Source organism: Magnolia sinica, chromosome 1, assembly GCF_029962835.1.
Source record: "Magnolia sinica isolate HGM2019 chromosome 1, MsV1, whole genome shotgun sequence".
Taxonomy (NCBI): Eukaryota; Viridiplantae; Streptophyta; class Magnoliopsida; order Magnoliales; family Magnoliaceae; genus Magnolia; species Magnolia sinica.
The window spans coordinates 107,927,574-107,953,021 of record NC_080573.1 but is presented as its reverse complement, the minus strand read 5'-3'; the positions used below and the strand labels follow the sequence as shown (position 1 = coordinate 107,953,021).

General features: G+C 38.5%; 1 protein-coding gene across 4 annotated transcripts; it reads left to right on the top strand.

Annotated features, from left to right (window-relative positions):
* The first annotated feature begins 906 nt into the window (after nt 1-906).
* On the top strand, nt 907-25,448 carry LOC131253395 (uncharacterized). Of its 4 annotated transcripts, none has more exons than XM_058254364.1 (7): nt 908-1,177; nt 1,285-1,325; nt 7,938-8,001; nt 12,444-12,632; nt 23,690-23,761; nt 24,877-25,055; nt 25,144-25,448. In XM_058254364.1, the coding sequence occupies exons 1-7, from the start codon at nt 1,010-1,012 to the stop codon at nt 25,259-25,261; spliced, it is 831 nt and encodes a 276-aa protein (XP_058110347.1). In that variant the 5' UTR covers nt 908-1,009; the 3' UTR covers nt 25,262-25,448. The 4 variants fall into 4 exon arrangements, with proteins under 4 accessions (XP_058110352.1, XP_058110347.1, XP_058110360.1 ...); XM_058254377.1 differs by having other exon boundaries at nt 954-1,177; nt 7,943-8,001; XM_058254387.1 differs by having other exon boundaries at nt 1,079-1,177; nt 7,933-8,001.

The following is a 25,448-nucleotide window of genomic DNA, read 5'->3' as shown; positions in this document are numbered from 1 at the left end:
AACATGCATACATTCACTGATTACATATGCAAAGTCAGTCCTTCCCAAACAGTCTATCAAAAATGAAAAAGGTATTCAATGCAGTGTACATATGCCGTTATACTACTGCTGTATCGTATAACAATGCAATACAATTCTATACACGAATCCAAACAGGCCCTGAGCGCACAAACAACGTAGATCCAAATCTCATGTGGACCACACAATTGTTTGTAATTGAACACCCACCATTAAAACCTTTTTTGGTTTCCTTAATCCATGACCTAATCTACATGTTGGGTGGCAAATAAACTTTCCAGTGGAAGTCTCGCTACTCAACCTGTCAGTAGCTAATCGGCGTCCGGCATAGCCCACTCGATTTTTTTTATATCCGGAAACGGATTGCCTACTGACCGTGCCCCTAGCCAATAGCTAGTGGTCGGTGTTATGTGGGACCCACTATGATGTATGTGTTTCATCCATGCCGTCCAATCATTCTTTCATATTATTTTGGTGCGAGCCCAAAAATGAGGTTGATCCAAATCTCAAGTGGACTGCACAGTGTGGATTGAGCTCCCACCATTAAAAACTTTTTGGTGGCTACAAAAGTTTTGGATGAAGCTGATATTTTTTTTCCCTTCATCCAAGTATGTATGACCTAATTTACAAGTTAGATGTCAAATAACCATTACAGTGGGCCTTGGAGGTTTTTAATGGTGGACATTCAATCACTACTGTTTTCCCATAGTGTGGTCTACCTGAGATTTAGATCTACCTCATTTTTTAGATAAAGCCCTAAAATTATCTTTCAAAATGGATGAACAGCGTGGATAAAACACATGATGACATCATGGTGGTTTCCACATATCACCGACCACTAGCCACTGGCTGGTGGCAGCTTTACTAGCCAAACCAGTGTGGATGTCCCATCCCTGTAGGCGGGGTTTTAGAGGAAAGTCGCGTTCTTACGGTTGAGAGAGAGAGGGAGAGAGAGAGAGAGGTGTGGAAGCGTACCGTACTGTAGCAGAGCATGATGCTGAGCTTGAGACGTTTGATGCTCCAAAACCACCCTCTTTCTTCAACTCTCAAAGCTGTAGCTTCTCCATCATCCCTCCTTACCAGACATGAACCTGACCACCTTCTCCCTTCCAATCCCCATTTCCAGAGGCCTTCCCAGCGCTTCCTCGACATTTACCAGGTTCGTCGTCGTCATCATCATCATCGCCTTTTCTCTTTCTCTCTAGATATATCTATTTCCTTCATTTGCTTTTGTTGGATCGAACATTTCCCGATTTGTCTTTGCAGATGGGCAACAAAGAGGCCATTGCCAAAGAGCGCGCTAGGATGTACGTATTCGCATTTCTGCACCTTTCTTTTTCATTTCACTCACTTCACTACATTCCTTACCAAATTCCATAGCACATTTCATCCACTAGCATGTGAAAAATTACTATGATCGCATGATTCTAACCTTATGATTGATAGCCTATAGAATTGATGGATGTAACCAGCAATTTGAGCCATCCATAGAAACATACATGTACTGTAATGTGCTTCTCCATGGGTATCTGGTAACCATGTATGTAGGGGTATAATCAGCGATTTGACAGCATAAGCAATAAGGAAACAAAAATAGAATATCATTTCCAATGCCAGGAGATACGAATGATTAGCTGCTGATGTTTCAAAATTTAATTTTGGTTCATTGGAACCATATAAACCCATACCTGGAACTCCCATTAAGAGAAAGATAGATTGATTTGCTGCTGATGTTTCAAAATTTAATGTTGGTTTATTGGAACCATATAAACCCATACTTGGAACTCCCATTAAGAGAAAGATATGCTCTTCGAAGAGTGGACCCTCCTTACTGAGAGACGAGGTATAGTCAGTAGTGTTGTTGACCATAGTCCGGTCATGAACTGTCTACCGGTTCATTAAAGTTAATTATATTTTAGTAAAGGTTGAAGGTTTGGTTCTTTCTTGAATGTGAAATAATTTTAGATTGAATGGATTGCTCATGGTTACAAATAATGATGCGATCTGTTTCATTGAGGGCCCATCGGGGCAATCCAACCGTTGGATGTCCTGTTCAATGGTTAGATTGCTTGGACACTCTGTCAAATGCAAGATGACATTGAAGATGGAGTGTTTGGCTCAAGACTCATCACATTTCCTTTCATCTTTTTTTATTAACTTCAATCCTTTATCGATTATTATTATTATTTTACATCACCAAAATTATAACCAAAGTTTGATCCCAGCTCCAACCGGACGCAACCCTCTTCATCAGGTCTTGGGATCTGGCAATGAGAGTGCAGGACTCCCACTAGTGGATTAAGATGAGGGGCTGGTAATAAGACAAAGGAAAATAGACTTAGATGGTTGTCCATGTGTGACAGGGATGAAAAACTGCACTAGTTAGGAGTGATGATTTAAAGGATTTGAGAAGACAACCAGGTCACACGTGTTGAGAGAGGAAGAGAGTAAGAAGACTGCTGCAAGTTTGATTAATAGGTAGCTTAAAGCTACAAATCTCAGCCAAGAATGGCCTACAAACTCAACCCAAAGGTCTACAAACTCAGCTACGTAATGCCTGCATTGGATTGAACTCCGATCTTCATTCAAAATATCAAATAAAAATGAATCCAACATCAACTAAGAAACATACACAAAGGTCTACATTGCTTGCATAGGAAAAGGGAAAAAACATAGGAAATATGTGAGAGAAGTAAATACAAAGTTGGCTTCTAAATTCTAATGCAAGCCATAACTATCTCCACGTTTTTTATGGCATGTGGTGCTTTCTAAAGTGTATAAGAGTCCCAAGGTGTGTGAGAACTTCCAAGTTGCATGGGTATTGATTGCACTTTAATCTTTTCAAGGCTTTGACTAGTCAACATGTTTCTAGCAATCTTTGACTTGTCAAAGAGAGCATGGACTAGATTGGGCTGGTCTTCGGGCTTGGGCTTGAATTTGCGTGAGCTGGATCGGGCGTGCGACACGTGCAAGGTTGGGCCTGTTTGCATCAAGGGAGTTGGTTCAAGTTGAAGGGTCTATAGGGGCAAGGGAAAGGCCTGAAAAGATGTGGATGGAGGCAGTAAGAAAAGATTTCATGACCTATCGTTTAATTGAGGATATAGTCCTTGATAGAGTGAAGTGTTGGTACAAGATTTGTGTAGCCAACCCCCACTAGTTGGGATTTTGCTTAGATGATGATTAGCGAAATCCTATGTCAAAGATTTTATCTCCCATAAAATAAGGACCGTGCAATGGCCCTCCCTCACCCTTTCTTTGTCACTGAGACCTTCATCTGGATTTTGAGAAAAAAAAAGACCATTTTTGGATTCAAAAATTTCAAAATTTAACTTTCAATTTAAAAGGTCAATACAATGTTTCTCTAGCCATCCACAGGATCCAAAGTCTCAAAATCCAGCTAGTGGTGACTCCATAACATTTTCTACACCTATGATTTTCCTGTGTGTCAGCTGGTTTGTTTCACTGATTGACATATACTTGCCTGAACGCCCACTCTCTAAAACCGCGAGTAGGTAGGCCCCTTAGAAGGGAAAAACTTTGTCTAAGAATGAAGAGGTCATTTTAGCAAGTGTCTAGAAGTGGTTTATTGGAGTTCAAATTCTATGCGGTCATGTGCATTACTTTAAAGAATCAGGAACACATGCTGATTTTGTAAAATTCTTTTGTCTCTTTTACTTTCTTTTCCAATAAAATAGCTTTCCAATTGAAAAAAGAAGGGATCCTAACATGGTAAAGGTTTGACATTGTAAGCTGCCAGTGTTTAGTTGCTGGATCCAAGGGCGAAGCTCTAGGAAGTCTCTGTTTCAGGATTTGAGAGTCACCACCAAGGTTTTGAAAGGACCATTTGGAAACCTAGTTTCTCAAAGGTTTTAAGTGATCTTTAAAAAAACAAAGACTCCAATGCAAACAAATTTCTCCAACAAAAGTTCTAGTTATTGCTCAAATTTTCCGCATGTTGTTAAATGGCCTTTGCACTCTCTCTCTCTCTCTCTCACACACACACACACATGCACACACTCTCTCTCTCTCTCTCACACACACACACTATAGGTACATCCGTTACACATTTTGTTTGAATGACCTCTTCTCTTGCATATAGTGTTAACAAATTTTATGAATTTCAAAACTTAATAATGGACCGAAATCCCTTCAAGGGAGGGAGGGATCGGTGGGGATGTACCAAATGAGGGAGGGATGTGATGGACCGAAAGAGAGGGAGGAGGGAATAGCAAGGAAGGACTGAAATCCTCAAGGAGAATTGATACAACTCAAAATAAAATGTAAAAGAATTGTAAGAATTTGTAGAAGTTGTTCCACTTTGAGGGGCAAACATAAGAATAGTGGGAATGGACCGAAATCTCTCTTACAAGCTCTGTGTGATCTTATTCTCTTATTTAAATTATTGGAAGGTATTCTCATAGATCCTACCCTATAGAGGTTAAAGGAGGTGCAGAATAGATGAAGGTTGAAGGTGTTTGGGAATGCTTTTGCAGGTTGATGCTTGCTTCTCAACATGGTTCGTACCCATTACTCTATGTTTAAATTATGTTGAAGATTGTGCTGTTTAAAGGCATTTTTCTTTGTTTTTCTGCTGTCATTGCTGTAACCGTGTGGGCCGTATATTTTTGCAGTGGACATCCGTCTTCCTACTAACGGAGTTGGAGAGATGCTTCAATTTGTTTGCTTTTTGTTTCTCTTTGGTTGTTGATAGTCGACGCCAGTACTATCACTGTTTGTTTACATGTGATGTTGGATGTAGGGTTTGCTAGTAAATGTTATGTGACTCGTGTAAATATCAGGCACTACTGGGTTTTGTGGTTGACAATCCAGATTAGATCCATCACATTATTTTACTTCTGCTATTTGGACATGATATCCATCATTTGTCTTGAACTACCATGAAAATTTAGCTTTCTTGAACCCATGGAGAATCGTTACCATCACCATGAAGCGTATTTTTCCAGTTTGACCCACATGCATTAATTGTGGCCAACCATTTTCAAGATCTTCAATTGACATGCCATGGAACTCCTTTAGAACAAAGCTCAATTTGAAAGAAGATGCTTGGCAGAATTTGACACTATGCCATAGGTATAGAGGACTTCGGCTCTTCCCTTTTCCTTCTCTTCTCCATACAAGCTTGCTGTTCTGTCGCTGTAAACTATGTCCCTAAGGGGATATTCCGAGAGCATATAGATGATAGTAATGGTATTTTGTTGTTCCATTTTTTCCAAATTTCTGCTTGCTTGTGGTTGTTAAAGCAAACAAAATTCCGTGTTGGTAATTACTTAATGATGGTATATTTGTTTTTTTTCTTTTACGGTATTCGAAGAGTAACAGTTTCCTTGCGGCATCAATGTTTTATGCATCTGTTTTGCACTATGTATCACACCAATGGGATATGTAAACATTGAAAAAATATCGCATATATTACGTAATATATTACAATCTAAGGGAAGCGTAATGTATGACAATCTGAGGGAAACATTGGGAAAACTTTAGGAAATTTGTGGGAATTTTCAGCAGAACTTCAAGAGCTGATTAAACACACGATTTGTGGAGAAGGTTCACAAGACTACCCACTGTTGGCCATAAGTGGTGCAGTTATATAAAAATTGAGTTCATATAATTTAAATGCTATACAATAAAAGCAATAAAATACAACCAACACAAGGGGTTCTTGGCACATGCTAATAAGCAGTCACCATAACTGTCTCATAGTGGCACATGCTACAGCTGCTGTTTGACACCTCCATAGCCTTATCCAGCCCAGGGGTTCTTGGCATGTTGTTTGCATGGCATGAAGGTGGAGTAAGAAAATATTTTAATTCTCTTTGGTGTCTAGCAGTGTGGCGACTCTCTGGGTGATGAGAGAAAGGAACAACTGCTGCTTTCGGGATCATTCTTCTCCGCCTTCTAGGGTGTCGGACTTGATTCTTCGGGACATAGGAGTCTGCTCGATTTGTCTTAACCTTTTGGATCGTTGTATCATTTCTTCCCTTCTTGGCTTGTTTAGTTAGTCAGGGTTGTCTTCTCAGCCTTGAGTTGTATAGTTGGTTAGGTTTTTGTGTGTTGGGTTGCTTTTAGTTTGTGTTTTCTTTGTTTTTGTTTCAAGTTGTATAGTTGGCTTTGTTTTGGCTTTGGCTGTTTTCCTTCCTTGTTGTGTTGCCTTTGGCTCCCTCTTAATAAAGTTCAATCCTCAAAAAGCAAAAAAGAAAAAAGAGAGAGATTTCTTTGTTTTTGTTTCAAGTTGTATAGTTGGCTTTGTTTTGTTTCTCTTTGTTTTGGCTTTGGCTGTTGTTGTTTAGTTTCTCTCTCCCTCTCTCTCTCTCCCTCTCTCCAAGTTGTATAGTTGGCTTTGTTTTGTTTCAACTTTCAAGTTGTATAGTTGGCTGTTTCAATCCGAGAGAGAGAGAGAGAGAGAGAGAGAGAGAGAGAGAGAGAGAGAGAGAGGACTTGGTCCGTCTCCTAAGCTGCCTTCCCCTGATGTTTTTGACTTCCTTGTCTGGTAACGTGACAAGTCTGGGATTTTCTTTATGAAGTCTTATCTTCTAATTTCCCGTTCTTCACCCCAAATGCAGGTTAGTCAGGCTCCTCCTAATGTTGCTGCCTTCGTGTTGCTCGCTGGCAGGAACAATATTCTAACAATCTATAATATTCTCAAAAGGTCTTTGGTGCTTCCTAATGTCTATCTCCTCCGCCTCAAAGATGAGGTCAGTGGATCAGTTATTTATTCACTGACACCATGCTTTTGAAGTCTGGAGCTGCATTCTGCTTTCTTTTAATGTTGCTTGGTTGACACCAAATTCCATTGAAAGGCTATTTCAATCCTGGCATGGGGAAAAGAGAAGATCCAGATGGAAAATAGTGATGCTTGCTGTCCTTTGGTTTATCTGGTCCGAGAGGAATGACCACTGCTTTTGGAATCGGAGTTCCTCTTCTTCAGGGATTTCTAGCAGGGTTAATCTTTGTATCAGGGATTGGATGTCTGGTTAGTCTAATCACTTGTTTCTTTTTCTGGGTTGGGGTTCTCCCCTTGTAATTGGGGCTGGGTTTTCTCTTTGTTCTTTTCTCTTGTTATTCTTTTTTTTTTGGCCTTTGGCGTTAATTAAAAAATCAGTATAAAAAAAAAAACGTTTTTGATATAAGGAACTTTTTGTTATGCACCCTGTGTTTTGTATCAGCACCATGTGGTGTTGATATATTGGCTGGTATGTCAGCACATGAAACACTGGCTGGATAAACGTGGGGTGGCTTTGGTATACTTTATCCATTTAGATCTTAGTTGGTGTATTCACCATCTCATGGAACTGTAGAACTCAGGTGTAATTTGATAAACATGTAATGATGTGATCACTAAATTCCCCATGTTGCAATGCCCCAACTGGTAAAGGAGGATGTTTGATGTCTGGTAGGCAGCTGTCATTGAACTTTGGTTGAGCAATAGTGAGAATTCATATTTCAAATGATTGGCAATATGTGATGTATCCACCTGATCCAAATAGCTTTGACAAGGCTATGATTTGATCATTTTATTTTTCAGGTAAGGAATTGAAATTATCATCAACGTAGTATTTGTAACTAACATAAGCAATCCGAATCGTAAATTATAAGTGTCATATCAAGCAATTTGAATAGGATAACATTATAATGGAATAAGAAGCACCAGAAGCTTTTTCTTGCTACATCAATTTGAATGGGATCATATAATTATCTGTTACCTTATGCTTTGGTCTGTGGTCATTCCCTTGGTTTTCTCTACATGGTGTCTCAAGATCTTATCTGTTTAGGTTTAAAGATGGTAAAAGTATAGATCTTTTAAATTTTGTGTCTAGAAGTTGTTTATAGGTTGTTTAGTCTCAAAATAATTTTATCACCAAAATAACTTCAATGAAAATGTTTCACATGCTTTAGCACAGCTCAGATGAAATGAATAGAGGATACTTTGCTGACATATCGGAGATGAAGAAACATGGTGGTAAGGTATGCTGCAATTTAATCCGGGGCTATGCTCTTGTTTTACCATTTTTTAATGTATGTTCTTGTTTCTCCATCTCAATGATGCATATGAGTAATATTACCATGATATCCTTGCAATGTCGTAAGCTTAATGTTTGAAGCTTTTAGGCATGGTAACCTATCATCAGTGTTGCTGTTATTTTGACTTGGCATGAGTGATGTTGGGAGGGCTTGTGCCTTTCCTGTAACTGATATCTATCAGATTGTTGAACCTGATTGGCACGTTTGGTTCCTTGTGGACAACACGGTAAGTAGAAAAGGATTATGATGCACCCCTCCATTTGCATGGCTCATTGTATATGAAATTTCTCATAAAATAGATGCTTAAAATCTTTCCAGTCAAAGTCCTAGAAAGGCTTACAGTTCTGGTAATAAGATAGAGATCCTGGGTCATGAAAGGATTGCTTATGGTTCTAATTAAGTTCAGGGAGCTGGCACATTGTCCTCTTTAAAAAAATACTCTCTCCTCTCTCACTTTGTATTTAATTTCCAGTGGGCATTCTTGCATCATGCATGTCTAAGGCAACTTTGTAGACAGCTCACTTAACAGAGTGTTTAAACTAATTAACCCATTCATCACGGAAAAAGGGTCATGCACTGTATCAAGAAAAACGTCTCTAAGTACTCGCTGTAGAGCCCAAGCCCAAGTCTATCTATGACAAGCCCAAACATAGCCCAAGCCCACCTGTGCTCGAGAGTCACTTCCCAGCGGTCATCAATTGTTTCCTGCACCCATTCATATGAATTAGGTGCTTTAGCCTTTATGGCATCTTTCATTACCCGCATCGCCTTGTACAAGGAGCCCATCGATAGATGTCTCATTATCCACCATCCTTAGCACTATATATATGGGCTCCAGAATACCCACTACCTCGATCCTCCCTATTGCTCTTTTGCTGCTCTAATTCCACTCGGAATATTCCGTAGAGCTGAAGAGCTCTCTCAACCCCTTCCTGTGTTTTAGGACGCTGTCAAAGGCAATGAAATATATGGCGAACTGTATTGCTTGAGGCTGCACTAGATCCCCACCACACCTCTTGTGCATCTCGACTAATAACCAAGTGTGGTTGTAGATGAAATTTGTAATTGCTCAGGAATTGGCAATCATACTCTTCACTGAAGGCCTATCTCCTATTGCCTCAAGCATTAATCTATACAATGAGCTGCACACGAGGTCTAGTACAAGTTGTACTTTTTCATTAACTCCCTTCATGCCTCTACAAATGCTCTCCCATTATCCGTGACAAACTACACAATGTTTTCTCCCTCCCAATGTTTTTCATTACATTTGTCATTAACTCATAGATGTAACTTGAGTTTTTAATCTCAATAGTTGCATTAATGGACTTTAAGAATACAATCCCCCTCCTACAATAGACCATGAAATTTATGACGAACATTCTTGTTGGTCTTGTCCACTTGTCACACATCAGTGTGACCCTATACACCTCTTATGATGGCCTCAACTTGTCAACATAATGGCAACATCTTAGCGACCTCGTCGTCTAAGTGTTTCTCCATAATCTCTCGTGGCATGGGTGGCACTCGGTGTTTTCAGTATCTTGCAATATCACCGATTTATCCCACAATATATCTGTTATCCCAATTAGGTGATACGAAACCTAGCTTTAATATCCAGTTTTCAGGGTATCCACAATTTCCCTTTATAAATTCTTAATGTATAGTGCGAAATATCAATGTTGAGTGCAATATCAAAAGGGATAAAAGGAAACCGGTGCTGTTTTGTCTGGAAAATTCTTAAAAATTCACAAAAATTATTTTTATTTTTATTTTATTTTATTTTATTTTTTTTGCAAAAAAAAAAAACTTCTTCCTAGTACATTGTAAGGGATTTCAACTAGTCCACTTTGGTTTGTTGAAAGAAAATCTTTGAAATTTCTCCAAAATCGTGATAGGAAGCTTCTTGGGGCGAGATTCTAAAAGGTGTATTTATGAGTTTTGATTCATTTTTTGTTGCTGTTGTTTTTATACGTTGTAAATAGTGTCCAATGGTTCGCATGGAAAATCATGAAGAATTATGGATTTGGAGCTTCGATTTTGAAATTTGGGGGAGATAGGCCAAGTTGCGAAAAATTGGGGAAAAATTAAAAAAATTTCAAAATTTCCCAAATCAATTACAATCTTAGTGCCCAAATACGAAATCAAACATGTATATAACTTGATCTACACATTCTTGGCAATATGCGGATTTTTCAGAAAAAATAAATTTTAATTAAAAATGTTTAAAAATATTTTTTTTTCAAAATCCACAGGTATATTCCTATTTTTCTGCTTCCTTTTCTTTTGAATGCAATGCCTGTGTTTCCGTGCATTTCTTACATTTATAAATTTTATGAATTGACTTTAAATATAGTTGCAATTATTCAGTCAAACAACACATAGATTAAGACCTTATACAAAGGAAACCTATTATGCGCACTTGTTTTTTGTGATTTTTTTTTTTTTTTTTTTAAATTTTATTTCTAAGTGTGTATTGGTGTCTTTTTTTTAACATTTCCTGAAGTTTCATTGAAAAATTCGACCAATTTCCCGATGTTTCCCAACAATAGTGATAAATTACGGGATACAACTGATAACATCCCATGTGATAACTGATATGTATCCCTATTCCAAGGGTGCAATACATTACGTAATAATGATACGAAAAATGTTGGTGGCGCCAAATCCTCACCCCCACATTGCACTTTACTAATCATATTTTTAAAGTGCTGTCTTATAGCTGCATTCACTGGGATGCAATCATAAATGCAAATTTTTGAAATAAAATTTACCACCCTTTTCCGGACCCCCTGCTCTACAACTCCTTTAATCGCTTCTACTTTCTCCCCCCTCTTTATGCAGCATCTGCATGCTACTATTGTGCCCTAACTCCCAAAACCTCCCCCCGACTATTGTCCCTCACTCCACACTCCGCACTAACCCTTCGCATAGGCCCATCAAAAGTGGGTTTACTCACCTCCCTCCCACCATGTCATTTGATCCCTATCCCACTGGTCATGTAATGATTCTTCAACAACGCGTCTACAAGTGGGACCATCCTCATACTTGTCTACCTCCTGTACATCCTCAAGGCTATGCGTTGGCCGCATTAACTTCTCCTTGTACTCTGTCACTTGTAGCACGGTCATCTCTCCCCCCAACAAAACAAAAAAAAGGGAAAAAAGAAAAAAGAAAAAGAAAAAGAAAAAGAAAGAACAAAAAAAATTAAGGTAGTCTAAAGGTAGAAGGGATTCTAGTAGGATGTCCCCCCTCAATGACTGCATGCCGTTGACGTTGATGTCGACGTTGACTCTATACTCTTTGCTTTGAGGTAATGCTTTGGGAAAGAGAGAACATTGTGTAGACCTGGTCTGCTAAGATTGTAAGGGCCTGTTTGGAATGCCAGATTAAATGTTATTGAATTGCATTAGGTGGAATTAACACCATTATTGCACAATGATTATGTCTGGAATTACCTTGGTATTTTGACTGTCCAATTCCAGGTTTGGGATCACATTCTTCCTTCGGGAAGAACACTGTATTAAGTGAAACCTATGTTTGGTGGATTGTGGAATTGTAATCAACGAACTAGATTTCACAACTGATGTTGGTCATCTGTATGCATATGCAACTTGATTGTCACGTATAATTTAAAGGGCACATATGGATGGATGGCGTGGATAAAACACATATGTCAACATGGGGTCCACATGTAGTGGATTTCAAAATCCATCAGAAGTCCCACAGTATTTCCTGCTGTTACTAGATGATATGATACTATTAATCAAATCCTTCCCATCTCTTCCAAATGCCGGATGAAATTTACATTGGACCAAATGCAATTCCATACCACCTAATCTCACTTAATCCCATGTTCCAAACTGGCCCTAAGAAAAGTAAACCCTACAGTGCACCCCCACTGTACAGATCCTGCAAATTCAGGACTGATCACATCAATTAGAACCAATGATAGCCAGAAATATCTCTAAGGTGGATGTAAGAGTAATCTGAAGTTGATAAATCCCTTTTGTATAACAGGGGGTAAAACATGGATACAACGTGAGCGTTGGCCTTTACAGACATGAGATGGTATGGCACTTTGTAATATCTAGGAACCATAGACGTTTGATTGTTTTGCTGAAGAAAGAAAAGAAAGCTCTTTAATGTTGGCACTATTGAGATCATATGATGTATTTAGATGATGCCACCAAGAAACTGAAAGTTCTTGGTATAACTTGTTTGTGTATGCAACACGTAGCATCTTGCCACTTAGAATAATTACTCACCAGTTTTATCTTCTACTCAATACCTGTTTTCCATCGAGCGACTTCTGTGCAGGATGTACATTACTTTCTATTAAAAGTGTAAATTTGTTATTCTAATAAAATTGATCTGGACTTGTGCAGATTGCAATGGCAAATAAAACTATTATTCCTGCTATGGTGGCTGTAAAGTTTCCTTCTTTAGAAGTGAACTTCTCAAATGGTAGAAGTCTTAAACTACCCATTAGCTCTGAAAATTGTGAGGTTGACACCACTGAAATGGCTATTCCCTCAGCATCCTTAATATGCCTTTCATTTCGAGCTAGTTCTCAGGTTTGGAAATTTTTTTTTTTTTTTTTAATAAGATTTATCTTCATCCGCTGGTGCGTTAAATATTCAATTTTCAATTGCAATGCATAGCAGAACAGAATACATGGTGGTAGTTTTTATTTTCTCTGTGTAAGTTGCAACTAAATATGAGGTTCTTGCTTAGTGTGGCAGTAGATTAAACATTAACTCTCATGTTCGCTAGCAGTTTTGTGCTAGAATAATTGGAATATGAAAAAGTTACGAAGCATTTTCATCATCTTTCCTCTAAACCATACATTCAGGGTTTCCTATTATTCCTTAGATATAAAGAGTGTGGTAGAGACTTCTACAATTTGTAATCTTCTACTCAATAACCTTTAATTGGTTACAAAAAATCCCAATAACAACCATCTTTCTATTGTAGATAATTTGTAATCTCTAATTTCAATAATTTATATGCACTTTTGGAAATACAATAGGGATACAAATTATTATAGTGTATTTTGTAAGCCATTTCGTGCTTGCTCTTAATAGAGTGGAGTGGCGGAGTAGGATTCATGTAACCAACTCCAATAAGTTGGGATAAGGTTGTTAGTGTTGTGTGCCCTGAAAAGCCAATATTGATGTTGACCATTGATCATGATGACTATATGGACATGTTATTAAAGGTCCCCAAGTGTATTCCAAATACCAATGACATTTCAGTGATTGATATTTGAACTACTACAATTAAAGGCATGAATTATTAGTCTAAAAAACTATAATATTTAATATCTATATCAAAGGTCTCCTTTTATTTGAACATGTCTCACATGTTGATGGCACTCTCATTACACTTATATCCACCTTTGATACGGATTTATTGAAGTTTGAATAGAACTTGGGATTTTGGACTACGTTTGCTTGGGTTTTTGGACTACAGTTGATCTGCCGTGGGCTACATTACCTGAACACTCCAAAATGAGTGCATGTCAGTTCCAGTGCTTCAATTTTAAGCGAAAATGCTGTACCTGAGCTGTGCTCAATGCTGTACCGAAGTGATGTAGGGTATGGCTTCCTTTGCTTTGTTAGATTTGCTCAATGACCCTCAATCGAGTGGTCCTTTTCTTATATAGAAATCATTTTCCCTACTTACAATATATCCCTTAATTACAGCATAACAACAACCTCTATATCCCCTAATTACAGCCCTTAATTACAGCATAACAGTAACATCTATATCCCCTAATTACAGTACTTAATTACAGCATAACAGCAGCATCTATATCCCCTAATTACAGCCCTTAATTACAGCATAACAACAGCATCTATATCCCCTAATTATAGCATAACATCTCCTAATTACAGCAGCATCTATATCCCCTAATTACAACATCTATATCCCCTAATTATAGCCCTTAATTACAGCATAACAGCAACATATATATCCCCTAATTACAGCATCTATGTCCCCTAATTACAGTCCTTAATTACAGCATAACAGCAGCATCTGTATCCCCTAATTACAGCATCTATATCCCCTAATTACAGCCCTTAATTACAGCATAACAGCAGCATTTATATCCCCTAATTACAGCCCTTAATTACAGCAATATATGATACAACAATATATGGTAGGTTTGTTGTCTATCCTACTAACATCTCCCCTCAAATTGATGTTGGTCGATCAAGAAACATCAATTTACTAACAAGAAATTGATGACGTAGTCGTGTCATAGCTTTGGTGAAGACGTCCGCTATCTGAAGATCGCTTGAGACATGTGGAAGAGAGATAACCCGAGTATCAACAGCTTCTCGAATAGAATGGCAGTCCACTTCAATATGTTTGGTACGCTCGTGATAGACGGGATTGGTAGCGATCTGAATAACACTCGTATTATCAGCATGAAGAGGAGTGGGAGTAGACTGAGGAAAACCTATTTCAGCAAGTAAGCCACGGAGCCACATAATCTCCGAGCAGGCTGCCGACATGGTGCGGTACTCAGACTCGGTCGAAGATTTGGAAACATGATCCTGTTTCTTACTTTTCCAAGAGATAAGTGAATCACCAAGAAACATACATCACCCGGTGACAGACCGGCGAGTATTAGGACATCCTGCCCAATCAACATCACTAAAAGGCACAAGGCGAAGAGGTGTACCAGTAGAGAAGAACAAGCCACATTGAGAGGAACCTCAAAAATATCGAATAATTCGGCGGACTGCAGCAAGATGAAGGTGGCGAGGAGATTGCAGAAATTGACTGACTTGCTGGACATCAAAGGAGATGTCAGGCCGTGTAAAAGTGAGATAATTGAGACTACCAACTAATTGTCGAAACACCATGGGATCAGGAAGGAGATTCCCCTCCTCACGTCGATACTTGACATTCACTTCCAAAGGGGTATCCACTGAAGAGGAGTCCTGCTAACCAGACAAGGAAATTAAGTCCTCCGTGTATTTATGCTGATGCAGGAAAACCCCAGAGGAATCGGACTGAACCTCCAAACTGAGGAAATACCGGAGAGGACCAAGATCCTTCATGTGGAATGAATCATGAAGATTTTGCTTGAGTTGATCAATGATGGCAGAATCAGTCCCAGTGATGACAATGTCGTCGACATAAAATAGAAGAAGAACGATACCACCTAAAGTCGTTCGAAGAAACAACGAAGAATCATACTGGCTTTGGATGAAAGAAAATCGAAGTAAGGTAGCTCGGAACTTATCAAACCAAGCCCGGGGAGCCTGTTTCAAACCATACAGAGAGCGCTTCAGCTTACACACATTTGACGTTGATGACGAGCAGAGGCCAGGAGGAGGTGTCATGTAAACATCTTCCTATAAATCACTATGAAGAAATGCGTTTTTCACATCCATCTGGCAAAGGGACCATCCCTGAGAGGCTGCGATGGCAATAATAGTACGCACAGTTGTCATTTTAGCGACAGGAGCAAATGTCTCCTCATAGTCAACCCTATACTCCTGGCGGTTACCAAGGGCAACCAAACGAGCCTTATAACGGTCCACAGACCCATCAGGCCAAAGTTTTAAAGAAAAAACCCACTTACACCCAATTACCTTGACATGAGAAGGACAATGGATCATGTCCCAAGTCTGATTTTCTTGAAGAGCTTGAAGTTCTTCCTGCATAGCCTTTCTCCAACACTCATGTTTATCAGCTTGTGAGTAGGAATTAGGAATCGACACGGTTGATAAGGTAGCCGTGAAGGAGGTATGGGGGAAACCATACATATCCGGTTGATGAGAAGTATGGCCAGATCGTCGAGGAGGGTGCAAAACAGGACCAGGTGGCAGATCAGACTCAGGAAGGGGTAGAGTTGGTCGACGACATTCATACACAAAATCAGGCTTGAAGCGTTCAGGAGGGCACATCAAATCATCAAAGTGAGGAAGAACAGAAACTGCAGGAGATGATGTAATAGAAGTAGAAAAGAAATATTGATGCTCAAAGAAAACGACATTATGAGATATATGAAATTTATTGGAAGAAGTATCATAGCACACATCCTTTTTGAGATAAGTTATATCCCATAAAGACACATTTCACAGATTGCGCAGAGAGTTTGTGACGTTGATGCGGAGGTAGATGCACAAAACAGACACAGCCAAAAGTGTGTAAGTCAAGAAAGCTAGGGTGTTCTTTATGCAGACGATAGAATGGAGAGTCGAAATTTAGCACTTTAGAAGGCAACCTATTAATCAAGTATACTGTTGTAGCTAAAGCTTCAACCCAAAATTTAGGAGGAACAGAAGATGCAAGTAACAAGGTCCTAGCAACATCTAACAAATGTCGATTTTTGTGCTTAGCCACGCCATTCTGTTGAGGCGTATAAGGACACGAGCGGTGAGAAACAATTCCTTTGTGACGAAGAAACTCAAGAAATTCACGAGACATATATTCTCTACCAGAATCAGATCGTAAAGTCTTAATGCTAGTGGTAAATTGATTCTCAACATATGCTAGAAATGATTTGAAAACATCAAAGACTTCAGACTTATAGCGTAGAAAATATACCCAAGTATGCCGACTATGGTCATCTATGAATGTCACAAAATATTTATAATGAGCATGATAAATGACAGGAGTAATGCCCCATACATCACCATGAACAAGGTCAAAACAATTCTTTGCCCTACTCCCTGAAGAAGGGAAGGGAAGAATCTTACCTTTTTCGATTTGACACGTAGAACAATCAAAAGACAAAGCATGAGGCAAAGAAGAATCTTTTTTTTCCCAACGAACCAGAATTCAGCAAATGAGATAAAACAACATTGTTTGGATGGCCTAAACGTTTGTGCCATACTTCACAATTATTGGAGACAGTAGTACATGCCAAAGAAATGATACTAGGAATGGAAAAGTATAATGGAAACAGTTTTCCAACTTTAGGCCCCTTCGCTATTGTCCTCCCCGACACCGGATCCTGCACATGACAACCATCACGAGAAAACTGAACATTGTAATTATCATCCACTAATTGTCCACCCGAGATAAGACTCATAAAAAGCCTAGGTGATACAAAAATATTAGTAAGTGATGGTGCGATATCACCAACCCCAGTAATCGGTAAACGATGGCCATTAGCAACTTGAATATTAGAAGAATCAGTGTACTTACGAACATTGCTAAGCATATCAGGAGAACTGGTCATGTCATTGGATGCAGCGGAGTCAACAAGCCAAGATTGAGAAGGTATAGTACGTATAGTACCCTTACCTTGCAGCCCTAAAGCGGAAAATACCGATACAATCATTTGCTGCACCATTTCTGGTGTAAGGGCAGGTGTAGCAGCAGTGGAAGATGACACTGGAGTGAGATTTTGAGTGCTGGTTACCCCATCTGAAGTGTGGCCAGTAGCAGTAGCATGATAAGCATTCACGGGTCGGTTTTGAGGACGTGTTGGGCATTCTTTGATGATGTGCCCCTTCTGTTTACAGTAGTTGCAGAACTTTTTAGCACAATGGGCAGCAATATGCCCATAATCTTTGCAATTGTAGCACTGAACTGTACGAATGTCTCGAACCCTCCCTTTGCCTTGAGCAGCGTATGCGACAGCATTCTCTTGTGGAAGCAAAGATTGAGTAAGAAGACGTTGTTTCTCTCGAAGAAGTGCTCCAAAACACACGTCAAGAGATGGTGAAGGATCCCTGTGAATCATGTTGGAGCGAATAGACTCGAATTTTGGCCTTAGTTTCATTAAAAACTGGTCTCTTTTGCTAACTTCATGAACTGCTTGAACAGCAGAGAGGGACTCGGTCGACACGTTGGCATACACAATGTCGGAAAACTTAGCCCAAAGATTCTGAAAACCACAGAAAGATTCCTGAAGAGAGTGTACCTTGGGAATAGGAAGCAAGATCAGTTTTCAATTGAAATCGCCAAGCGGAATGATCGTGATGATAGACCTTTTTCAAGTACTCCCACATTGATTTAGCCGTCTTGTGCGGCCTTAAATTGAGTATAAGCAGTGGATCAATAGACGAATCCAAGTCATCACGCGAGCATCTTTCGCCTTCCATTGAACCAACGTCGTAGGATCGGTAGGCACTGGATCACTCCCATCAACATGACCCCACAACTCCTTTCCCATGACAAAAAGTTGAAACTGAAACTCCCAGGCAGCATAATTCTTCCCTGTAAACCGAGTTTGAAAGACTTCTGAGTTGGAGTTGTTAGCCATAACTAGAATCTCTCGAAATGCACCAAAAAAACTGCAAACCAAAACCCGCACCCAAGGAACCAGAGAACCAGAGCCTAGAACCATGAAGATTGGACCAAAGACAAGGTTGCAGAGAGTGGCTTTGATACCATGCCAGATTTGCTCAATGACCCTCAATCGAGTGGTCCTTTTATATAGAAATCATTTTCCCTACTTACAATATATCCCTTAATTATAGCATAACAGCAACCTCTATATCCCCTAATTACAGCCCTTAATTACAGCATAACAGCAGCATCTATATCCCCTAATTACATCATCTATATCCCCTAATTACAGCCCTTAATTACAGCATAACAGTAGCATCTATATCCCCTAATTACAGCCCTTAATTACAGTAATATATGGTACAACAATATATGGTAGGTTTGTTGTCTATCCTACTAACATGCTTATTATACTTCATCCAAATATCTTGCATCTCCAGATGGTGTCTTCTTCCCTTGGTATGGTAGGTACTGATTATCTCAAGACTTCTTTTCTTTGGTGAAAAATTGTGATGGGCCTGGAGGCTTTAGGTTTCCCATGGACCTTTTGCTTTGGATTACAGATTTTGATAATCTCCTTTGTATGCACGCCTCAGCTTGGTTTGTTAGTTGGAGCTTGAGGATTGTTAATGTTTCTGCCTTTCCAATAACTAACAAATTATTGTGGTTATCCAACTATTATCTTTTGCCAACAAAGCAAATCCTTGAGTACCTTAGGAGACATTTGTATGGGTGCATTAGTATACGCAATTGGTTACCGAATTTAGTCTAGACGTCACAGACTCATCCAAGGAATCAACTTTTGGCAGCAAAAAGAGGACATAAATATGTCAATGAAGCGGTTTGTTAGACTGTTACTAGCTGAAGGTTGGGATTTGGGAAAAGTAGTTAAAAAAAAATAAGTAGAAGCAAAGAGGACATGAATGTTTCAATGAAGTTAGCCTCAAGACCATTACCAGCTAAATGTCGTGATTGTGGAAAATTTGTTAAGAAAAGAAGTAGAAGATAAAAGAGGAAACAAGGGAATAATTCATACAAGTTTTAGATCATTCATGGAGCAAAGCAAGAGAGCTCTGATATCTTGGGTCAAAATGTACATTGGATTGGGTATTGCTTATCCGTTGATGCCTCTGTGTTTTGGTACCATGTAAAGGAGCAACTGAGCAGGGTGATGCCTACTAGATGGATGTTAAAACTCTTGCCATTGTCGTCATCTAAACCTTGTTCCAATTTGTAAGTTGAGCTACAGATGTCCCGGGGGGGGGTTGGGAATAGGAGTAAACCAATTTATGACAATCAATCACGGAAAATGAATTTTCAATAGCAACAGATATTGAACAGGACAACCTTATGTCACGACGTCCTTGAATCCAATATTTCAAAATGATAAAGGCAGATAATAAGATAATCAATCACCACAATACACAGAATTATAGTGGTTCGGTGTTTAACTAACACCTACTCCACTCCCAAAATTACTACTTTACGTAATTTGGGCTTTCTACTATTTTTAAGGTTTTCACAGGATCACCTCAACAACCCCTTATAGTTCTTGTGATTTTCACAGGCTTACCACAATAAAACCTCAAGTGATTTTCCCGGGCTAACCACTATACAACCCGATGAGATTTCCGGGCAATCTCAACAAACACAAAATGAAAGTAATATTCTAAAAACAAATACTTCTTGAAGACAAATTATCGATGCGAAGATACTAATGAAGTCTTGTAGATGCTTCAATCAATGCAGCGATCCTCTTTCTTGGATGATGATGAATCAATGTATGCTCAACTAGAAATGATATAGGGATATATAATTTCTCAAGGAATAAAACCCTAAAAGCTGCATATTCAATTCTCTAATATCAAGTTGAGTATAACTTACTCTATAATTGAATTTAAATCTACTTGAGAAGGGAATTGAATAAGCTATAAACAAAATAAGAATTATTACACAAATAGCTTGGAAAGGACTAGAGTTTTTCTCTTTGTTTGAGGAGGAATTATCTCATTTTTTCGTATTTAAAACAATGAGAAAAGGTCTCTATTTATGGCCAAAGGATTTGGATCTTCGATTAGCCTAAGAATTGCTTCCGCTAGCCGGATTTCCACGATACTGCTCCAATGACTATCAGATTTCATAGGATTTGATTTTATAAAAAATTCGGCTGGCCTAAGCAGCCTTCGGTTGGCCGAATATAGGGTTCGACTGGCCTAAGCTCCCAGAAATCTGAAAAATCGTATTGCTGTAAACTTGACACGGGTCACCCTCGGGCTGACCCAAGCTAAGTTTGGCTAGCTGAACCTAGGGTCGGGTTGGCCGAACTTCCAACTGATTTTACAATTGAAGTTGCTGGAAACTTGAACTAAGCTGATCTCGGGTTGACTTGAGCTAAGTTAGGCTGGCCAAAGGTGAAGTTGGGTTGGCCAAACATCCTCAAATTTTTCATATAAAATTTTCACAAATTAAAGTTTGAAAAGCCATGATTAAGCACTATATCCTACGGTCTTTTCTAAGGTCATTTTTACTTGTAGGTTGGTATACACTTAATCTTTCACTTGAAATCATTCCGAATCTTCTATTGTTAAGATGTTGAGTCGCACTCTTGAAGTGTTGTAGAGAACTGAAGTGTGCTGAAGATCCATACCGTATTTTGTCTACAAAATTTGACAAATACATGTGTGCTTAGAATATTAGCACTTACACAATTAATTGGGTTCGGCTACACAGATGCTTTTCTGCCATTCCACTCTATCAAGGGCTATTATATTGTCAGGATTCATGTTGAAAGTGGTGGCGAAAGTTTCATTCCGGTTGCCAACCTGACGCAACCCTTTATCTGTGCTTGGGACCGGCAATGATAGCACAAAACTCTTACATGCGTTATGTAATTGGCTGCTACATTCGTTGATTAAAAGATTTCAGTGCCTGCAACCCTAATTTATAGAAGATTTGACTTGTTATAGTCTCTCTGTTAGATGTTTCTTGTTCTTGTAACATTGCAACACCTTGGAAGAGATGGGGATTTAAGAACAATGGTTGAGAAGAGGTAATCTGGTATGGAATAATATTATCCTCACTTTTGAGTGCAGCTAGATAGCATAATGAAAGTCAGTTAATGACTAAAAATGCCTAGAACAAAACCCAAAAATGTTGGTGCACTAACCATGATCATAGGTAGAGCTGGACACGAACCGAGCTAGCTCGGTTAATTCGTTCGGCTCGGCTCGGATAAGCTCAACTCGGCTTGACTCGAAGTCGGGTTTGGGCCAAGCCAAGCTGATTTTTTGAGCTCGAAAGAATTTCGAGCTGAGCTCGAGCTGTCCCGAGTTCGACTCAACTCGGCTCGAAGCTTGGCCTAAACTTGACTCGGTTCAGCTTGACTTATAACTTAATATATAATATTATTTATATATATAACTTAATTAATATATTATATTTTATATTATATATAATATAAAAAAGGGCCTGCCCGTAGAAAAACTAAAAAGAAAACGCTCGACTCGAAAGCTTGAACTCAAACTTGGCTCGAAAGCTTGAGCTTGAACTTGGCTCGAGCTGACCCGAGTTATTGACTGAACCGAGCTGGCCAGTCAGGCTCGAGGACCGAGCCGAACTCGAGTTGAGATAGGCTGTTGGCCGAACCGAGCCGAGTTGTGTCAAGCTAGACTCGGTTCGGTTCGTGTACAGTTCTAGTCATAGGATTGATTGTGTGGGTGTAAATTGCAAGCATGTTTATGGATGCATGGGGCACATTCCAATGCCTGTAAATACACACATGGGACCCATGCTATTCTCAATCTTAGCTTGTTAGCGATGTGCCAGCCAGGCCCTAGTTAGGGTGGAGGGTTGCTTTCAGATGGGTAGCCAGTTGTCAAAATTTTATTTTATTTATTATTATTATTATTATTATTATTATTATTATTTTTACAAGCAAAAATCATGAGAGTTCCTATTTCGAATGATTGGTGAAAGAAGTTTCATAAAGTTGGTGAAAGAAGTTTCATAAAGTTGACCCCTAATAGCTGTGGTGAGGCTACGATGATAATGATTGTAGAATCTTCCTTTACCCTACAAAAATTGTGCACATGGCATCCAATGTTTTTTGTATCATTATCACATAATGTATCGCACCCTTGGGATGTGTATACATATCAATTATCACATGGGATGTATCAGTTGTATCGCATAATTTATTATTGTTGTTGGGAAACATGGGGAAACATTGTGAAATTGGTTGAACTATTCAATGAAACTTCAGGGATTGTTAAAAAAGACACTAATACACACTTACAAAAAAAAAATCAGAAAAAACAAGTGCACATAATAGGTTTCCTTTGTATAAGGTCCTAATCTATCCGCTATTTGATTGAACTAATGCAACTATATTCATAGTCAATTCATAAAATTTATAAATGTAAGAAGATATGTATGGAAACATAGGCATTACATTCAAAAGAAAAAGAAGTAGAAAACAAGAAATATACTTGTGGATTTCAAAAAAAAAATATTTTTTAAACATTTTTAATTAATTTTTTTTCCTAAAAAATCTGTAAATTGCCAACAATGTGTAGATGGGGTTATATACATGTTTCATTTTGTGTTTGGACACTAAGATTGCAACCAATTTGGAAAAAATTGGGGAAATTTCGATTTTTCCCAAAATTTCCACAACTCGACCCATCTCGCCCCAAATATTGAAATCGAAGCTCCAAATCCATAATTTTTCATGCAAAACATGAAGAGTAATAGATTTCTTACCATTTGACACTATTGACAAAAAAAAAGAAGAATCAAAACTGAAAAATACACATATTTTAAAATCCGGCCCCAAGAAGCTTCTGATCGTGATTTCAGAGAAATTTTGAAGATTTACTTCAAATAAAGTAGAGTGGACTGTTCAAAATCACTTTATAATATACTAGGAAGAAGTTTTTTCTTTTTGGCAAAAAAATTGATTTTTGTGAATTTTTGAGCTTTAGCAAACAGAACAGTGTTGGTTTCCTTTTATCCCTTTCGATATCACACTCGGTATCAATATATTGCACGATACATTAAGAATTCATAAAGAGAGAGTGTGGATACCATGGAAAATGGATATTGAAGCTGGGTTTTGTATCGCCCAGCTGGGATAACAGGTATATCATAGGATATATCAGTGATATTGCAAGATACTGAAAACGTTGATGGCATCTACATAAACTCACCTTGTTCCATGTAGAACTGTTCCCCATGAACATGTTAAGGTATTTCACTACTCATCACATCCACAGACCTTTATTTTTATCTATTATAATATTTGTGTTGGTGATTGAGCTCACTCATTTTGCTTATGAATGATATTAACATTTCGTTTCTTTCTTCTAAACAGGCGATGATTGAATCATGGACTGCACCTTTTTTAGATGCTTTTTGCGCTTCAGAAAATATCCGGTTATACGAGGTGAACACAAAGACGGCATGTTTGTTCACTCACAATTGGTTGCATGCATGATTGTTTGCTTTCTCATTACATCTCTTTTGGCATCTCAGTGAAAACATGGACCAGCTTGTCTTTTGCCATTGTTGGTCTGCTCATCTCCAAGTCTTTTGCCCTTAGCACTTGGGTCTTCTGGAGCCTGTGTTCTTCGTTAAGCCAAGTGTTTATTTAATTTATTTGTTGACAATCCTGTCTCTCTAAAAGTCTAATATTGCTGTATGTCTGAACCCACTATGGGTTTTATGAGGATTTCATTTATTAGCATTTTGTGTTAGGTTCTCATTACTCGTATTGAGAACACTAGCTTCTAGAAATCGATCCAAAGGTTTGAGACCAGCACTGTAGTTTCCATCTGATTGACCACAGATAAACAAATCAAAATAGAGCAAAAATGATATATGTGATATTTCTATGATTTGTGTATGATTCAGTGTCCATCACAATGCCACACCTTTCTCTGAGAATACCTTTTAAATTGGATAACGGATTACTAAAATAATCACATCAAAATTGCACACTGAAAGTTCAGAACAATTACTGATAAATCTATGCTTACTAATATACAGATAAATCTACATAATCACATCGGAAATGCATTGTCATGACCTTCATTTCTGTATAAACTACTATACTAGAACGGCATTCCTAATTTCTGATATTCTTTCAAGTTTCAGTCTTTCTTCATGACATTGTTTATATGGACACCGAAACTGAGCTTTGATTTTCATAATCCTTGTTTCCTGTTACAAAGTGCACATTGAATGGCACTCATTGAAAACATATGTAGCAGATATTTTCTTTTCCTTTGCATGCTGATTCATTCTTTTTTACCAGAGTACCAAAAATTTGCGTGTTCCTCAAAGATATCTGTTTTTCTGGAATTGTACATGCAATGCAATGCAATGCAATGTGGATTCTGAAGTAAATTTGCACCTTTTAAAATTTCATGGTTTTATTAACAATAAGCATGCACATTTTTGTATGATGGCTCGTCTCATCTTTTATACGCACGTCTTCTGCCATCTTCTGCACATTGTACTTGTTTTGAGTAAATAGAAGAGCTACATACATATTTTCAGGTATCGCTTATAGATTCTTGGTTTCTATCACTGACTCTAGTAAAGAAGCTACTTCTCCGGACAATGCGGAAATCAAGTACTGATGCAAGTAACTATGCTCTTCAGAGACAAATTGTTTATTCATTTGGAGACCACTATTACTTCAGAAAAGAGCTAAAGATATTGAACCTTCTTACTGGGTATTGTTCCTGTAAAATTCCAAATGCCTTGTATTTCTCCAGTGTAGGGGGATTGGATCTGAAAACACTCCTTTTTGTTGCCCTGCAGGTATGTTTTCCTGCTTGACAGATTTGGTAGAATCAGATGGCAAGGTTTCGGGTCGGCAACACAAGAAGAGGTGTCATTTCTTCTATCAAGCACTTCCCTTTTATTGGAAGGGAAATGATGTGTCTGCATGAAGAGGTCAGAGCTAGGATTACTAGCATTTTCGGATTTTTCAATGCGATGTTCTAACTGGTTTGTTCTTTTTGTTGCCATCAAGTAATGTATATACCACAAAATTATTGATTGATTTTGGATTATTTTATGAAGTGTGTTGAAATATATAAATTGCTGGTGTGATAAAACTGAAA

Bases quoted from the DNA above. Each gene is read 5' to 3' on its own strand.
- LOC131253395 (XM_058254364.1), top strand. From the start codon at position 1,010: ATGATGCTGAGCTTGAGACGTTTGATGCTCCAAAACCACCCTCTTTCT. The intron at 1,178-1,284 runs GTTCGTCGTCGT...TTGTCTTTGCAG, and splicing joins GCTTCCTCGACATTTACCAG to ATGGGCAACAAAGAGGCCAT. The intron at 12,633-23,689 runs GTTTGGAAATTT...TCTTCTAAACAG, and splicing joins CATTTCGAGCTAGTTCTCAG to GCGATGATTGAATCATGGAC.